We start from the raw sequence: 18,607 nt of genomic DNA, 5'->3' as shown, positions 1-18,607 counted from the left end.
TTTATTTATGTTTTTTTTAACATAAATAAATGGCATTGTCATTTACAATGCCAATAGCTTAATCTCTCGCAAATGCCACACACAAACACCCACAGAGAGCCCCCCACACACACACACAGCGCCCCCCCACACAACCACACAGCGCCCTCCACACATACACCCACACAGAGCCCCCCCCACACAGAGCAGAAGTATGCTACATTTAATGCGAGTCACAGGGCTTTAGATCTCATCCACAGAGGATACCAGACCCTTCTGGTGTGCATTAGTTATCATTCTGCGCAGTCTGTATTCGATCCATCAATCTCGGCGTCACTGGAGAGCGCGAGATACCCGGAAAAATAAACTGCGCGCGCATGACGCAGCCCCCACCTCCCAATCCTGACAGGAGCCGTTCAACACCCCCTTCGTACGCTGCGCTAGCCTCCAATTTTAAAGAGCAGTTTAGCTAAGAAATGGCACTTAAGTGAGGCACACTGATATATCCGCGGTAAACACAAGTACAATAACCGAGAATATGAAAATATTTTTTTTTTAAACCCAGCAATAGAAGCTAAAGAATTGAAGCACTGAACATACAAAGTAAACTGTCGTAGTAGGTGAATGCACAACAATACACAGTGGGCAAAACTGGACTGCAAACCACAGGAAGACTGTCACAGATTGGGACGTCCTCCAGGATGTGAACAGGAGATACCACGCCACCAACAGAGATAAGAACACCACTTGGCCGAGGACACAAAGCAAAACGCACTTTAATAAAAAGCTGGCAACAACAACATTACTGTTTAAGCCGGATTTGTTTATTTTTATTTGTGTGCCTGCCAAAAAAGCTGCATTTCTAGCGCGACTACCACGCCCCGGGTAAAATTATTCCCTATTCTGCTTAAAATAACGTTTCCCATTCAGTGAAGTAATTTTCGGGGGGGGGGGGGGGGGGGGGGGCGGTGGCCCCTCCACGCTGAATGTGTCCCTTTATCCATTTCAAAATTCAGATAAATGTACTAATAAACACGGTGACTCAAAGTGGAGCATTTCCAGAATAACAGTGAAAAACGCAGGCAACGCCTGATGACAGATCTCAAGTGGTCACGTCAGGTGTGTCAGTGGTATGAAGTATTGTAGAAATACAACTACTATACAATACTTAGTGTCCTAATGCATGTAGTCACTTGGTATCCATACTCTACATGACATTCATTTTGGAGCACATAACAGTCACGTAATCAATGCAATACAACGTTCAGCATCTCTCTACAGTTAGTACTACACAATCTGAGCTTCATAACCAGAGGTATGGTCAGGTATTAAAACTTAAAACTGACTCTTAAAATTGTCAGAAAGGAAACTGGGTCAGCTAACTTGTTTTAATACTCAGTTTAATATTGCATGCGACATCAAAAAGTGTGTCTTAGAAAGGACAGGCTGCAGAAACAGAAATACTACTTAACGTGTAAGGTAGGTGCTCGAAAAAGCCGGTTCTATTATTATTCCATGTGTTTCTAGTTTCGTTAACAGCAAATCGGTTCACGCCCAGGAGAGCTGATCATATCTCTTAAAACACTGGACTGAGTTACTGGAAAAAGGATCAATCCATTGCGGAACACAACAGGTGTAACACAGACTCATAAAGTGCATCGACTTTACACGGGGAGAGAGGGCCGTCACATGTCATGCTTCTTCAGTCGTTGGCCCTGCTGCAAACAGTGGCAGGCAGAGTGCCAATTATAACGAGTTTTACTTAAGTGGACGCCGGCATACTGTGTAATTGCGTGAGATCACCACCTCAATTCACAAAGGCCTCGGTGTGGGCTGGCATACGAAAGGACTTTCAGTGCCCGTCAATTAGCAATAACCCAATGGCCTAGAAAGGCGGAGACTCCTAAACGCTGGTCAAAAACGGGTGAACAATTCATCCATCACGCATACAATTCCAAAAAAGCACCTGCCTAAATAGCTCTTTTGAACTACAATTCTACACATGACAAATCGAAAGCTTCCCGAAGCAGACAAATTGTGTTGTCTTTTTTTATAATACTTAGATTAATCCAATCTGTTTTGAAAACACAACATATTGATGCAATTTGAAGAACAGTAATTTCGAGCACATTGGTCCAAAAGTGCGGCGAAATACAGTTGATTCATTCTGGGTAGTGGTAAAGCTTTCGCGGTTAAAGGGTGTCTCAAATCTGTGCCACCGTGTTATTATGCCCCTGGCGGCAACCAAAATCATGGGTTTGCAAAAAAAAAAAAAAAAAAAAAATCAGTAGGAGGCACGGGTTTAACAAAAAAAAAATATATATACCCAGTCGGCCGATCTGCGGTCTGAAAGACAAAAGAACCGAAGGGGTGTTCTGAGCCACAGCACCTTTGCCTACTGATCAAACACTGCACCATACAGCAATCCTGGGAGCGTGAGATGTATAGCTCAGCCGCCCCCCTCTCCAGCTCTGCCAATGAACCTCAATCCTGGGCCGTCGTAAAAACACCCCGCTATAATTCACATACTGGGATCTACTGAGCAGGGTCTGTGCACCTCAAACCTAAACTGCGGCTCGTCCTGGGACTCCGGACTTATGGGTGAGGCAGACTGGGCGAGGGGTGGGTGGAGAGAGTCTTCAGTTGCACTTGCTGCGAGAACCGCGCCATCTCAATAACTAAAACAAATATACACGCACAAACGCGCCCGGGACTACTGAAAAAGCACTCAGATAGATTACGGTCTCACACGAGGAAGTAACCAGGCTATTAAACTATCCCCCACTTCAACCATACCTACGACCAGGAGAAAGCCCGACTCAAGTCTTCGGACAGTTCTGTGCACCCGTTCACCCTACTTACAACTATCTTTCGCCCTTCTATCTGTTCATCCGTCCATCCCTTCACATCATCCACCTATGCATCCGTTCACCCTTTCACTTATACATCCACCCCTCCAGTCACCCACCCATCAGTTTACCCATGCATCCATCTATGCGTCCTTTCACTTCTCCCCATCTGTCCATTCGTCATCCTTCTACCCACCCAATCCCATTACTCTTCCACCCTTCTACCCTACCTTTCACATGTTCTTCTTCATTTCCTTTCAAATGTTCTTCTTTCTCTCTATCCTTCCTTACCCCCCCCCCATTCTTTCGCTTAATATCTCCCCCATCTTGCCTCTTACCTTTGTTTTTTCTTACCTTTCCATCTCATGCTCACTTTTCTGCATCCCTCTAGTATTTTCACTATTTTCATTCATTCTCTTAGTCGGTTTTCTTTTCTGTGCATGACAGCACCCACGCCCTCTGTTATGGTGTTCCTCAACGGTGTTATTCATGAGCATTTTGTCAGTAGACATAAGAGGCCCATAAATAACTAATTAAGGTTTAGTAGGGTCCAGTTATATAATCCTTAAAGCCCACTAGCTTCCCTGGTTTAAACTCCTTACGAGGGCAAGGTGGGGGGCACTACGCCACTGGGCTCTTACGTAGCGGTACACAAATATTCAAGCAAACGCAAACCATGGCCTATTTGCCCTTCCACTTCTCGGCCCCTCTAATGGCATCCCCTTTACAGGTGATACACATCCTCCGGGTTGACGGTCTTCTCTCTGTAGCAGCCGTGCTGGAACGTGTATTTAAACACAGGCCACGCTTTTCAACACTGTCCACGTCAATCGGGTCACTTCGTGGCCAACTCCTCTTGACTGCAGCAGTTGCATAGCCAGAGACACGAGGTCCCCCTGGGGCACAACTCAGGGACGGGGGGGGGGGAATACAAAGGGACGGGCACAGACCGGGCTTGTTGGGCCGCGGCTGGGTTTAGAAGAGGAAATCTCCGACGGGAGAAACGAACGCAGAGTGTGGTGGGAGAGATCGAGCACGCAGGCATCTGAGGGGCAGAGGTTACTTACTCTCTGATGGACAACAGAGGTTTGGGCGAGAACGTGAGGAGAAGAGGTGGGGGCAGAGGCCTGTGAGAGAGAACGAACACCGAGACCTCGGAGGGGGGAGACACACTTGGTAACAATGCAGTAACACAAAACGGTGGTGGCCCTCTGCCGAATGGGGTGCGGGCCGCTGTAACCCACAGCTAGTCACCCATAGGCAATAGACTGAATTACGCCCACCCACCCGCGCAACAGCCCTCTGCAGCACGATTCCAGAAGCATCCCCTTTACAGGTGATACACATCCTCCGGGTTGACGGTCTTCTCTCTGTAGCAGCCGTGCTGGAACGTGTATTTAAACACAGGCCACGCTTTTCAACACTGTCCACGTCAATCGGGTCACTTCGTGGCCAACTCCTCTTGACTGCAGCAGTTGCATAGCCAGAGACACGAGGTCACCCTGGGGCACAACTCAGGGACGGGGGGGGGGGGGAATACAAAGGGACGGGCACAGACCGGGCTTGTTGGGCCGCGGCTGGGTTTAGAAGAGGAAATCTCCGACGGGAGAAACGAACGCAGAGTGTGGTGGGAGAGATCGAGCACGCAGGCATCTGAGGGGCAGAGGTTACTTACTCTCTGATGGACAACAGAGGTTTGGGCGAGAACGTGAGGAGAAGAGGTGGGGGCAGAGGCCTGTGAGAGAGAACGAACACCGAGACCTCGGAGGGGGGAGACACACACGGTAACAATGCAGTAACACAAAACGGTGGTGGCCCTCTGCCGAATGGGGTGCGGGCCGCTGTAACCCACAGCTAGTCACCCATAGGCAATAGACTGAATTACGCCCACCCACCCGCGCAACAGCCCTCTGCAGCACGATTCCAGAAGCACATTTTCCCCATTCAGGGATAGTGCCGGCAATGCCGGACCAGACACGGGGGCGTTCCCGGCGTCCCGTGACGTCGGCAAAAGCCAAAGAATGTCGGGAACGCCCCCGTGTCTGGTCCGGCATTGACGGACAGGCCCCTCGTCCAATGGCAAGGCTCCGTTTACGGAGCCAGCCAATCAACGACGAGGGCCGAACAAAGCCACACTATTCTTCTCATCAGGTTTTCGCCTGCGCCGAAAAGATGCGCAGAGCGCATCTTTGGCGAGGCAAAACCTAAAAAGGTGGGTTTGTCAATAAAAAACATGAGCCCATCCCTATTAAGGCCACTTCAACGCTTTAACTCTAGAATGATGCATCTATAGCAAAAGCTGGTATGGATCCATCTCTCTCTGACACACTTCCAACTGTTTTGCTCTTTCATCCGGAATATGGAGAGCAGTTCCCTGCCCAAAAGACTAGCCTCAGCCGTGTCTGAACATGGTTTTGTGAAATAATGGTGTGTTTTATTTGGCATCATCGGTTTGAGGGCGGCTGCACCTACTGTATTTAAGTACTAATTGTGAGGCAGATGGAAACAAATGCTTAGCAAGCATGTGAACTGGTATAGACCTCTCCAGTCTGTTAATCTGGAATACTGAACTCAATGCCAGCTAGTACTTTACTCCACCTGGACAGTGTGGCTGTGAGGGTGTGAATAAGGCGGCATGGCCAAGGCGTGAGAACTTAAGATCAGCAGGGTGACCCCGCTCCTTGCGACAACAGCCCACCCTATCCCACTGTCCATTTTTAGTTTCTCCTTAATTATGTAGGACTTGGAACCAGCAAACATGATAGTTCCTCTGTGGGAGTCAAGGTCCGACTTAACAAGAGCCAATCACTGGTATGTCTTCTTCCTCTCTGGCACTGGAAATGGGTTTAGAGACCCATGAATTTATCTCCCAATCAATCAATCCTGGTCTTTAACTGCCCTTGGCATGGCACCAACCAGATTATCTCTACTTGGCTCTAGTATATTAATGCTATATCAACATTCAGAACCAAACCTAAAAAAGGAAGGGGAGAGTCCAAGTCAGCAAAATCAATGTGATTTATAAAGATCATCGGATGACCAGCATTAACTGTGTAGTCATCACGACTGAATGGACGACATGAAGACGGCATAAGAAACACAAAGAGGCTTTTCAAAAGGCTGGAATCTGAACTGGCCGATGTTTAGATTTCCACATATGACTGAATAATTTGGAAAGTAAACAAGCACTGGCAAAGCCAATAGGTCTCGGATATGCAAGAGCTGTTGGCTTTGCCAATATGTTTTAGCCGTATTGTACACCAGTGTGACTGCTGCCCAGCATGACTAAATAAATGTTAGTGGCTTAAAGGAGAGTGTTGTAGAGTGTCAAAGTAGAGAGTTGTGGAGTAGAGTGGAGTGCTCTAGAGTGGCGTAGAGAGTCATGAGTGGTGTAGAGTTCATTGAAGTTTAGTGTCAAGGATTGGCGTCGCGTGATGTGGAGGGAGCAGAGTGTCATGGAGTGGTGTAAAGCACAGTGGTATGGCGTAGGGGGTGCTGCGAAGAGCGGAGTAGTGGCATAAAGTGGAGTAGAGTGTTGTGGAGTGTCAGAGTTGCGCAGAGTTTAATGGAGCAGAGCATCATAAAGTGGAGTGCTGTAGAATGGAATGTCGCAGAGTGGAGTGGCATAAAGTACAGTGGTGCAGAGTAGACTGGAGTAGAGTGCAGTGCCGTAGAGTGAATTTGTGTGAGTAGAGTGCATTAGTGTAGATTGGCGTAAAGTGGCATAGAGTTAAGTGGGGTAGCATAGCTTGCAGTGGTGCAGAGTAGAATAGCGAAGAGTGGAGCGGCTCAGAGAAGAGCAGGGTAGAGTGGCATAGAGTGCAATGGCACAGAGTAGATGTTTCAGAGTAGAGTGAAATGGTGCAGAGTGGAGTGGTGTAGAGCGGAGTGGCGCAGAACGGAGTAGAGTGCAGTGGCTTGCAGTACTACATAGTAGATTTGAGTGGCGTGGAGCGATGCAGAGTAGAGTGACGTAGAGTGCAGTAGAGTGGCTAGAGTTCAGTGGCATAGAGTGCAGTGGTGCAGATTAGCATAGAGTTCAGTGGCAGAGAGTGCAATCTTGTACTTTGTAGGAGTGCAGTGGCATAGAGAAGAGTATTGTAGAGCAGAGTGCTGTAGAGAGCACTGGCGTACAGTACAGTGATGCAGAGTAGAACAGAGTGGAGTAGAGTGCAGTGACGGAGCACAGTGGTGTAGAGATGTGTAGCATGCAGTAGCGTAGAGTACAGTGTTGCAGATTAGAGTATAGTAGAGTGCAGTGGTGCGGAGTGAAGTGTACTTTCATACACTAGGTTTCACAGATTTTTAAGTTGAGAATTTTGAGGATGGTTTTTAATTGATGTGCATTTTATGGATTATTTTGTTTTTATGGTTGTTATAAAAAAAAGAATAAAGTTTACACTGATTGATTGAGTAGAGTGCACTGGTGTAGAGTGGTGCAGAGGAGAGGTGTAGAGTGAAGTGTCGTAGAATGCAGTGTCCGAGTGCAGTGGTGCACAGTAGATCAGAGTGGCTTAGAGTGTATTGGCACAGAGTGCAGTGGTGTAGAGTGGAGCGATGCAAAGTAGAGAGGCGTAGAGTGTAGTGGCGTCCAGTGCATTGGCATTGAGTGGCACAGAATAGAGTGCAGTGGCACAGAGTGCCATGGCAGAGAAGAGTGATGCAGAGTAGAGTGGCAGAGAGCATTAGCATAGATTGGTATAGAATATAGTGGTGCACAGTAGAATGGCATACAGTTCAATGACAGAGTTTGGTGCAGAGTGGCAGAGTAGACTGCTGTATAGTGCAGTGGTGTATTGTAGAGTGTAGTGGTGTAGAGTAGAACAGAGTGGCGTAGAGTACGCTCGCAAAGTACGCAGTGGAGTGCGGTGGTGCCGTGGCATAGAGTAGAGTGGCGCAAAGTAGAGTTTAGCAGAGTGTAGTGCACTGTTGCACAGTACAGTGTCAAAGTGCAGTCAGTAGAGTGAATTGGTGCTAAGTGCAGTGAAGTAAGGTCGAGTGGTGTAGAGTAAATTGGTGTGAAGTGCAGTGGCGCAGAGTGGAATATAGTTTGGTACATTGTAGTGGTGTGCAGTATATTGGCGTCAAGTAAAATAGTGCAGAGTAGAGTGCAGTGGTGCAGAGTAGAGTGGCAAAGAGTTGAAGGGTGCAGAGTAGAGTGCAGTGGCCTAGAGTGAAGTGATTCAGAGTGGAGTAATCCAAAGCAGAGTGGCAAAGTCTGGTGGCGTAGAGTGCATTGGCATTGAGAGGTGCAGAGTAGAGTGCAGGGGCGTAGAGTAAGGTGGCAGAAAGTGCAGTGTTACAGAGAAGACTGACATAGTGAAGTGGTGTAGAGGGGGGCACAGCAGAGTAGTGTAGAGAGCAGCGACGAAGAGTACAATGGTGTAGAGTGGAGTGGCATATAGTGTTGTAGAGTACAGTAGCATGGAGTGCAGTGGTGCAGAGTAGACTACATTGGTTTTCAGTAAAGTGGTGTAGAGTGCAGAGATTAGAGTAAAGTGTGGTGGACAGAGTGCAGTGGCATAGAGTGGCGAAGAGTGGAGTGGCATAGAGTGGCGAAGAGTGGAGTGGTGCAGCATAGATTCCAGTGGAGTGGCGCAGAGTAGATTGTTTCAGAGTAGAGTGAAGTGGCGTTGATTGGAGTGGTTCACCATAGAGTGAAGGGGTGCAGAGTAGAGTGGCGTAGAGTGCAAAGGTCCAGAATAGGTTAGAGTGGCGTGGATTGGCACAGTTCACTGGCACAGAGTGTAGTAGTACAGAGTAGAGTGCGTTGGTGTAGAGTGGAGTGGTGCAGAGTAAAGTGCATTAGTTTTCAGTGAAGTGGTGTAGGGTGCAGTAGTTAGAGTAGAGTGCAGTAGACAGAGTGCAGTAGCATTGAGTGGCGCAGTGTGGAGTGGGGTAGCATAGACTGCAGTGGCGTAGAGTGGAGTGGCGCCAAGTAGTTTGTTTCAGAGTAGAGCGAAATGGCGTTGAGTGGAGTGGTGCACAATGGAGTGGAGGGGTATAGAGTAGAGGGGTAACGTGTAGAGTGGCGTAGAGTGCAGTGGTCCAGAATACATTATAGTGGATTAGCAGAGTTCACTGGCATAGAGTGGAGTAGTACAGAGTAGAGTACATTGGTGTAGAGTGTAGTGTTGCAGAGTGAAGTGGTGCAGAGTAGAGTGCAGTGGCAAAGAGTGCGGTGGTGTAGAGTAGAGTGGTATAGATTGCATTGGAATAGAGTAGAATGATGAAGAGTAGAGAGGAGTGAAGTGGCATAGAGTGGAATGGTGCAGAGTACAAATAACGTTTTTTTTTTAATGGTGCAGAGTAGAGTGCAGTGATGCAGTGTGGAGTGGCGTAGTGTGGAGTGGTGCAGAGTAGAGAGCCGTGCAGTGGCTTGGAGTGACGTGGAGTGGTGTAAAGGGGAGATTCATGGTGTGTTACCACACTTCCTTTACAAACAACAGACCTTCAATTGAAATGGGCCATTACATTTGCACAGACACAGTTATACTAATAAAAATATACAGCACTCAAACGACAATGTGTGGAAATGTCATCACCTAGTGTATTCATTTGGTTTGATTGTATTCAAATAATTGTTTCCACCACACTTCAGAATTACCTTCAATACTCAGCATGATTGTCACATAAATCCTTTCACTTTGAAGTCTGAGAAAGAAAAGTAAACACCAAGCTCCCTCAGAACATAGAGCCTGACACTTGACCTTTGGCTATCAATGCACAGTAAATGTTACAATATAAAAACAAGATTTAAAGGTCTGTTTACAGAGAGGGGGCACTTAGAAGGATACAGTAAATAGGGTATGGGCCACGGAACAGCCTAAAACAATTAAAACCAGAAAAGAGAAAGCAAGAAAATGTAAGCTTAAAGTTCAAACGTGAGCAATGGTCGGAATGCATTCCCAGGGAAGATTTCCGGATGGCCTCAAGATGTCATTAGCAAACGAGACAGCTGCATTGTGCGGTACATTTAAACCTAAAAATATTCAATTTCAAATTGCTTGAAAAGACCAAAGTAAATCAGACTCTGTGTAAAACAGTAACAAACCAACACTTAAAGGAGAAAAACCTTAGAATAGACTTAACAGTGGTTAATTCACAAAACTTCAAAGGAACACTTGCCCCAGACCACCTAGCCAAGGTAAAGGTCAATTGCAGACGGTGAAGAAACTGTTTTGGAAAACAATAAAATGGAGGTTTAGGAAAACAATGTATTCATGTCAATCAATGAAATGATGTGCAAGCAGCGGGAGCCTATGCGTCAATCAATGATAGGACCTACAAGCACACTTGTACATCTAGCTTGATTGTTCAGAATGTAAGGGACTGGGACACTTAATATGTAGTACCTAGAGTTCAGGAAAGAGAGGGAGATAAGCAAACATATATCAATCCTAAAATAGCAGGATGAAAGGAGTCAGTTGGTGGGTGCAGGAAACAATATCCTCCAAATAGCTTATATACAGAAAAAGAGAGTAAATACTACCAACATTGATTTATCCTGTGAAGAGATTATCCTCAGCACACAGGACCTAAAAGGCAGAACAAGTAAGGAATCCAGAACACGAAAAATAATGAGATAAAGGGCTCTCTACCCACAAAAGAATACATTAAGTAACAGTCACAGTGATGGACTTTCCAAAAAATGCAATAAGAATAAAAAACTTGAGAAACTGGTTTGATTGGACTGAGTTTATTGGTTTAAGCTCCCTATTGCAACTTTGTTTTCATCATAAATATTATCAGCTGAGGAAACATTTGTAACATTACGGCTAATACAACTATGATTGTGCCATTTGCATTTCTTATGCTAAGCACCTTTTACTTTCTTGTACTTACTGGTTGTGTATTTACCATGCTTTGTTGTTACTTCCTTGGTTGTAGCTTTGTCTACAACTCCTCCTCTTATATGTGAAACTGCTGAAGAGGGGACAGAGATATAGGCAGTGACAGAGGATCAGCTACAATGGATGGAACATGTTATTTTTATAGCGCATACCGAGCCACTAAGGGGCAGAAGGCCATTATACCAAGGAAAGAGTACAATTGAATGGGGGAGGCTCACATAAACAATTATCATAGATTTATTCAAGCTCATTGGTGGATTATAAGGACAGGTGCCGCACCAGAAATAAAACCCACAAGATTGAAGCACAGGATACAAGGGTTAGCCACAGATAAGTAAGAATGGGCATACGGTTTTTGAAAAGCCATAAATGGGGTTCAAGACAACATCAGAGAATACCAAAAACAGGCAAGCGATGCTGGTCCAGGGAGAACATTGGCATTGGTGATGCCCACTGCGGCAATCTTTGTTGGTGTCTCCACCCACCCATGATCTTCTTCCTCACAGTCTGCTTCACTACCAGCAGGCCTCGAAAAATCTACTCGCCCACTCGCAATTGCCAGTAAAAATATATCAGGTCGAGCTATTTTTAGCACCTACTAGTTCCATCTGAGTAAACTTAGGCTGAAAAGGAACAGGTGTTCTGTTCATTCAGAAAGTGAGTGAGCAATAAAGATGCCATTAAATTTTGTTTTTTCTGTCTTTTAAATAATTACTGCTCAGAACATTAGGTTTATTTTTAGGTCTCGCCTCTCAATGCGTATGCACATTGAGCAGAGCGAGACTATAGGGGCTTAAACAATGTTTAACCCCTTCCATGGTCATGACGGAGCGGTTCTGTCATGAGCGTCGGTTGAGCTGTGCTCATGACGGAACCGTTCCGTCATGTGCCGATAGGCTCATTAGAACCTTCAGCACAGCGCGAAAATTCGCGCCGCGCTGAAGGGGTTAACTAGCTGGCGATTTACTGGCGATTTGATGCAGTGCATGTGCGCTTTTAGCTCAATGCGCAAGCGCAATGAGTTAAAATGCATGTGCACAGCATCAAATCGCCAGTCTTCGCCATCTGTTCCCCAGCCCCCAGCGGCCAGCACCTCCCCTCTCTCTCCCCGCACACAGCCAGGCTCGCATTTCTCCTCCCCCTCCCCAGCCGCCAGCACCTCCCCTCTCTCTCCCTGCACACAGCCCGGCTCGCATTTCTCCTCCCCCTCCCCAGCCGCCAGCACCTCCCCTCTCTCTCCCTGCAGTTTCACGGCCATGTCTAGTCTTAAACCCGCATTTGAGATCTTCGCATTGAATACTACAAGAAGTTGGAAGCCTCATGTTCTTAAAAGAATTTGTCAGTTTGAAGCCCTGCTCTTAACTCTGCAGCCTCGACACTCGGTACAAACGGAATAGCAGCAGAAAGGAACGGGCTGCAACTTGCAAAACTCCACGACTCCAAGCGCCACCGCCTCAGCCTGCACAACTCATTTTTTTCCCAGTGAAACAGACTATTTTTTTAAAAAAATTGGCCAGTCTTCGCCATCTGTTCCCCAGCCCCCAGACGCCAGCACCTCCCCTCTCTCTCCCCGCACACAGCCAGGCGCGCAATTCTCCTCCCCCTCCCCAGCCACAGCACCTTCCGTCTCTCTTCCTGCACACAGCCAGGCTCGCATTTCTCCTCCCCCTCCCAAGCCGCCAGCACCTCCCCTCTCTCTCCCTGCAGTTTCACGGCCGTGTCTCGTCTTAAACCCGCATTTGAGATCTTTGCATTTAATACTAAAAGATGTTGGAAGCCTCATGTTCTTAAAAGAATTTGTAATAACTAACACACATTAATTAGCCTTGTACCGAAATCAATAAATACACTACCCTAAATGTGTGGTAGTGAACGGCAGCGTTCCAATGCTGGTGAGCCCAACAAAATCAAAATAAAATGGCAGCCCTCTATCTGTTTCGTGTGCCTTGATGGGGTGGGGGGCTGAGGGGGCTTTGAATGCGGCTTCCCTTTGCAGGCTCAGTTTGAAGCCCTGCTCTTAACTCTGCAGCCTCGACACTCGGTACAAACGGAGTAGCAGAAGAAAGGAACGGGCTGCAACTTGCAAAACTCCACGACTCAAAGCGCCACCGCCTCAGCCTGCACAACTCATTTTTTCCCCAGTAAAACAGACTATTTTTTTTTTAAATTTACGTCGTCCGTTGCAGCTCTGTCGAACGCAGCTTGTGCGTTGGAGCATACAGGCCGAGAAAAACGTCAGCGGCGAGAGCGGTCGCAGCAAACAAAACGGGTCTAGTACAGCCCACCCGCCCCTGCAGCACCCGGGACACAGTCCAGCTACACAGACTGACCTCCCACCTGCAGAGTCTGGCAGCCGCAAGACACGCGAGGCGAAGTCCAATGCCACCCAAAACTTGACTCCTGCACGGGGCCGTAGCCACGGGGTGGGGCAATAGAGGGCCGGCCCAGCTCAGATTAATTTTTGCATCCCCCCCTCCACCCCCCCCATCCCCCGTGACAGCTGGCAAAAACAGTTTAGTGGAGAGTCTGACTGCAAAGTGAGAGGATATAGTAAAGTGACCTATGTGACAATCTTTCTGAGGTAGGGACAGGGCCACTAGAATCATTCTGAAATGATGCGGGAGGCCCAAATTATTCGGCAAGGTTGACACAAAATTATGCAACAAGAAAACATAAATGATGTGCTTTAATGCGGCACATTTTTGATAGTGTTACTTGAAATATTTCGTAATTTTTACACAGGGTTAAAAGATTCACTTCATTAGTACCAAAGCTACATCCATATACAGCTATAAGTAACTAAAAGGTAACTAGTTAACCTTCCACTGTGTGGCAGCACGTGCTGCAGTGTTTTTAGTAACTTCCGTCTGAGTTACAATTTTCTTTACTTTTTAAAAGAATCGGCAGATGATGAATTATGTGGCAAGTGCAGCAAATTCATAATTCTGCCAGAAACATGGCAGCAGAATCACATTATTCCAGTACCCCTGCATATAGCAAGTGTGAAAAGAATGACCGTAGGATGGCAATTTGTTTCTAAAAATATGTGAATACCTGTAAATAAACTGTACAAATATTTCAACATAAATCAGCAGTTATGAGGGCTCAAATGAAGCATGTTTTGTAATTCTGAAGTGTAATGGAAACAAATTTTGATAGGATCAAAAGAAACTTGGTGATGCACAAATGATAAACATTGTATTGTGTTACAGCATTGGTATAGTGTTTACTACCCCATGTGTGGAACTGTAATGCTTACATACATGGGCAGCAAAGTACACCATATATGGTTATGTGTGTGGAAGAGTGTTGTGTGGCCCCTGCATTTTGGACTAGTTGGAGTTTATTAAGAAGTCCTCTTGGTAGTCCAACTCACACCCTCACCCACCCTCACCCTCACCCCCTCACTCATCCTCACCCCCTCATCCTCACACACCCTCACTCACCCTCACAACCTCACCCTCACTCATCCTCACCCCCTCATCCTCACCCCCCCTCACTCACCCTCACACCCTCACCCCCCCTCACAACCCTCTCACCCTCACTCAGCCTCACCCTCACCCCCCCACAACCCTCTCACTCAGCCTCACACCCTCACCCCCCCTCTACCCCTCACCCTGGCACCCTCTCACCATCACCCCCCCACACCCTCACACCCCCTAACCCTCACCCTCACACACCCTCCCCCTCATACCCCCACACCCCCCACCCTCGCACCCCTCACCCTCACACCACTCAGTGCTACAACACATATTGTGTTACAATAGGTGTCACATTTGCAAAAGATAAAACTATTGGCATTGTAAATAACAAAGTTATTAATTTCGCTATTGTAGGAGAGTAGGGTCTGCTATCCTATGGTCACCCCAATTTTTGCTTTTTGCTTCACTGGTTTTCGACTTACTGAGGCTGTGGGCCTGCTAATCAGACCCCCAGCCTGCTGTTCTCTCTCTAAATTTGTAATACATGTGCTATAGGTACATACCACAATTGGAAATGGACTCCTTGTCAGCCCCTGTACCATGCACTATAGGTGCTCAGGGCATAGGTGCCACCAAGGCCTACCAGGGGCTGAAGCATAGCTTTTGCCACCCCTGGCTGGTTCTTAAATTGACACAACTGGCTGATCACTCAGCTGGGGCAAGTGGGTGTAATCACCCCTTGCTTAGATATAGTATACCTATATCTAAACCTATATCTGGACACATATAAACCTGTGAGTCACTCCTATGGAAGGCCTTATCAATCCTGGAGGCAGAGTGCGTGGTTTTATGTGATATGGAGCTCTGGCATGAGCAGAGCCTGTCTGCAGCTGTCGGGAACAACTCCCTAAGCTGATCCCGGATAATGCCATACCATATACTATTAAGTGCCTTATAATCCTCACGGTTATATAGCAACTTTGGTTTGGCTTTATCAAAACATGTCGTGTAAGGTGTCATACGAATTGGAATACTACCCCCTCGCCAGTTCTGGCGATGGGGGTAGCATTCCACCCTTCTAGAGGGATAAGACAGGTTACTTTACTGAAACGCGGTTGATTTAAAATGAGCCTCGGATCCACAAAATGGATGCCTCTGCCACAGACAAGGGTCTGGCCTCCTGCTGCTGCCCGAAACTCAGCAAATGGTGGCCTGGACAAAGGGTTTCCTGTCACAGGGCGGTGTCAAACCACCCCAGACAGGAGATAGTGGATTGTAGCAGGGAGGTTTCAAAGAAACCAGACACTGCCTGGGGAGCACAAGGCTGCCCCTTGCATAATCCGGCCAAACCGGTTCTGGGGCACACCAGCCCCAGACCCAGCGCGGCCTGGATCAAAGGAAAGGGGTGTAACCACCCCCTTCCTGGGTCCCACCCATAGGAGGGGACCTAGCAGGATGTCCAGCCCACCAGATTCGAATAAGAGTGGGAGCAGTGCCAATGCAACTCAGATCATCCTGAAGAAACATAAGAAACGAATTCTGGACCCTTCGACATCCTACTCAACGTAGAAGACTGAAGAATCTCCCTTGTGGTCAAGGAGTGACCACCCTGTGCAAACAGGCAACATCCAGCCCTCGACCCTTGCTTTGTTGCAGTTCCCGCCGGAACTCGAGCGACAGAGATCGACGAGATCAAGCTAGCCTGCCTTCTCCCAGCCCGATCCACAGTCCCTGCAGAGCTGAGACCCGTGGAGGCGACCGGAAGCGTGGGGCACGCCATCTTGAAAAGGCCACGAGACGCTGACCGTGCAGCCCACGAGTGACCCTCGAAGCTGTACACCGGGGTTTGAGAAGCCCCAACCCTGAGCTACACTTGCACCAAAGCTACCCCCCTCTACACTTGACGAGTGCTGCGTGGGGCCCTTCTGCTTATGTTGGCTCGACGCGTTGGCCCGGTCACTTGCCAGCTGGCTTGTGGCCCCTGTGCCGACGAAAACTTGAAAACGACCTGCTTTTCTGGTTGCTCCAGATCTGCACCAGCTCCTGTGAAAAGGAGCCCCCACTCTGACCCTCCTGGTCTGAGTAAGAAGCAATCTCCCGGTTCCGCGTGGATTGCTTTTGCCAAGTGCTGTTTGCTGCAATCTTGAAGCCGACGGTGCTGACGGCGAGAGCCTGCGTGGGACAGATCGTGACCTGCTCCTGGACGTCGCAGATGCCCCAGAGCCCACGTGACAGCGGAGAGAAGCCTCTCGACAACCATCTGATTGCGCCCGACATTGCCTGGTTCCGTCCTGGTTCCACCCTGGTCACAGCTGAGTGACCTAGACTCTGTCCCCTCTGCTTTCAGATTCATCTCGACTTCGATCCACCCTTGGATCACACCGGACACTTCTGCTTCCCATCGCCTGCAGCATCTCCTGCTCCAAGCACCAAGAGCCTGCGTGTCAAAACCCGACGCTACTTCGACCCTGTGCACCCACTTCCTGTGGGTGAGGTAACATTGCAACGCCGGTGTCCCTACACTGGTACACACCTCTAGGGTCTGTGTCTTAAGTTTTGTTCCTCTAGGTTCAGCGGAAGTATCTTTAAACTAACTTTGTGTAACTTTTACGCACCATTGACTTTACATTGGTGCAAGCCGCACTTTACGTGCTGCACCCGAATCCCGCGGGCTTCTCCCGACTTCAGCATTGCTAGTCCTGACTGCTCCCAGCGATTCTCTAGGCCCTAGGCCTAACCACTGTTCGATTGGTATCTCTTATACCATTTTTTTAATATATGGTTTGAGTGGCCACCCGCCCTCATCCATAATTGTGCAACTTTGTATGTTATACTGTGCTTTTGATTTAACGCTTGTGCCCCTTTCCTCATAAAGAGTACTGGGGATTAATTTAGAAACATATATTTTTATAATATATACTTGTGTGGTGTCCTTTCATTTGGTATTACAGGATTGTATGTGGTAAAACAGCTCGCTTAACACGACCTCTTAAGTTAAGCCTTCAAGGCTGCTTAGTCCATGCTACCCCTAGGATAGCTTGTCTACAAGGTTGACTTACAACCAGATACCATAAGGGATTGTTTGGACTGATACAAAGTGGTTCCAGAATTGGAAACACTACATATCAGGCCAACTTCGCACATTAGTGCGCAGCGGTGCGGATTTGAGCTTGCTGTTTGTTTTACCATTGCAATCTTTATATCAAATTGAAAGATCACATCAAGTACCGTAGGTACATATCAAATCAAAAGCTTAGCATATTAAGTTCTACTGAACTTAGTAGTTGTAGATTAAAGGGATTAGCACACCCTGACTACAACTCACTAGCAAGGTACAGTAGGAAAACACTTAGTGTAGGTAAGTGCACCACTTACACCTCACTAGCAGTCATGTCTGATACAGGTGGAGCCTCAGGCTCTGCTCCTGTAATAGTTGACCCTACCAAGGCAACTTCCAGATATGACAACCTTAGCCACAAAGACTTGGGTGCCTTGTGCACAGCAAGGGGGCTAAAAAAGGGCAGAGGCCCTACCATTCCTTCCCTGATAGCTATCCTGGAAAAGGATGACTTAGATAAGGTGAGTCAGGCTCCCTTAGAGTCAGGAGAGGGACAGAATTCCCCTGAGAATGAGATTCTTCCAGAAGAAGAAGAGGAGGAGGAAGAGGAAGGCTCAGATGTAGAAGAGCCTGAAGATCAGGATCAGAGGGTGACCCAGGTACAGATTGGCAGGCTTAACCAGGCCAATCTAGACCTACATGGGGGTGGAGAGGGCCAGCACCTCCCCAGATCCCATAACCTAATTCTCCCAGGCAACAGGAGGGTGAGATCTCCATCAGGGGACTCTCATGTTTCTAGTGTCTCAAGAGAATCTCAAAGGGGAATGACTTCCCCCCCAGAGGAAAGAGCATAGGGCCAGGATGAGGGCTGTCCAACTCCAGATAGAGAGGGAAGAGATAGCCTTGGCTCAAGCTAAACTTGCTTTAGCAAGAGAAAGAAAATTGTGTGGCTTAGATGCCACTGGTGGCAGCAAAGTTCCTAAAGAGAAAGACAGGGCCTATGATAATAGAAACCAGACAAAAAGTGTGCCCCCCTACAAGGAAGGGGATGACATCCACAAATGGATGACTGCTCTTGAGAGGGCCTGCATGGTACAGCAGGTCCCCGAGGATCAGTGGGCGGCAATTTTATGGTACTCCTTTTCTGAGAAAGGGAGGGATAGGCTCCTCACTGTTAGACCTGAGGATGCCAAACACTACTCTGTCCTGAAGAGTGCTCTTATTGAAGGGTTTGGCCTAACCACTGAGCAATACAGGTTGTTGTTCAGAGACACCCAAAAAGCACAGACTCAGGACTGGACTGATTTTGTTGATTGTGCCACTAAGGCTCTGGAGGGTTGGCTGCAGGGATGTAAAGTCTCAGACTATACAGGATTGTACAATCTTATAATGAGAGAGCAGATCCTTAATAACTGTCAGAACCAGCTGTTGCATCAATACCTTATT

General features: G+C 47.6%; 1 protein-coding gene across 6 annotated transcripts in view; it reads right to left on the bottom strand.

The window, feature by feature from the left end:
* Window positions 1-18,607, bottom strand: part of PCSK7 (proprotein convertase subtilisin/kexin type 7) — a 305,529-nt gene that overhangs the window by 221,243 nt on the left and 65,679 nt on the right. The window contains exon 1 of one of the 6 annotated variants that reach the window (XM_086957039.1): window positions 10,674-10,733. The exons of the other annotated variants lie outside the window; for them this stretch is intronic. Coding sequence (XP_086813165.1) covers window positions 10,674-10,691 — 18 coding nt within the window. The 5' untranslated portion in view covers window positions 10,692-10,733. Of the gene's footprint in view, window positions 1-10,673; window positions 10,734-18,607 lie in introns of those variants that run through there. 6 annotated transcript variants of the gene reach the window in all.

This window comes from Lissotriton vulgaris, chromosome 2_1 (genome assembly GCF_964263255.1).
Source record: "Lissotriton vulgaris chromosome 2_1, aLisVul1.2, whole genome shotgun sequence".
NCBI lineage: Eukaryota > Metazoa > Chordata > Amphibia > Caudata > Salamandridae > Lissotriton > Lissotriton vulgaris.
Note: the sequence above shows the minus strand (reverse complement) of the source record. Positions and strands in the feature narration are given on the sequence as shown.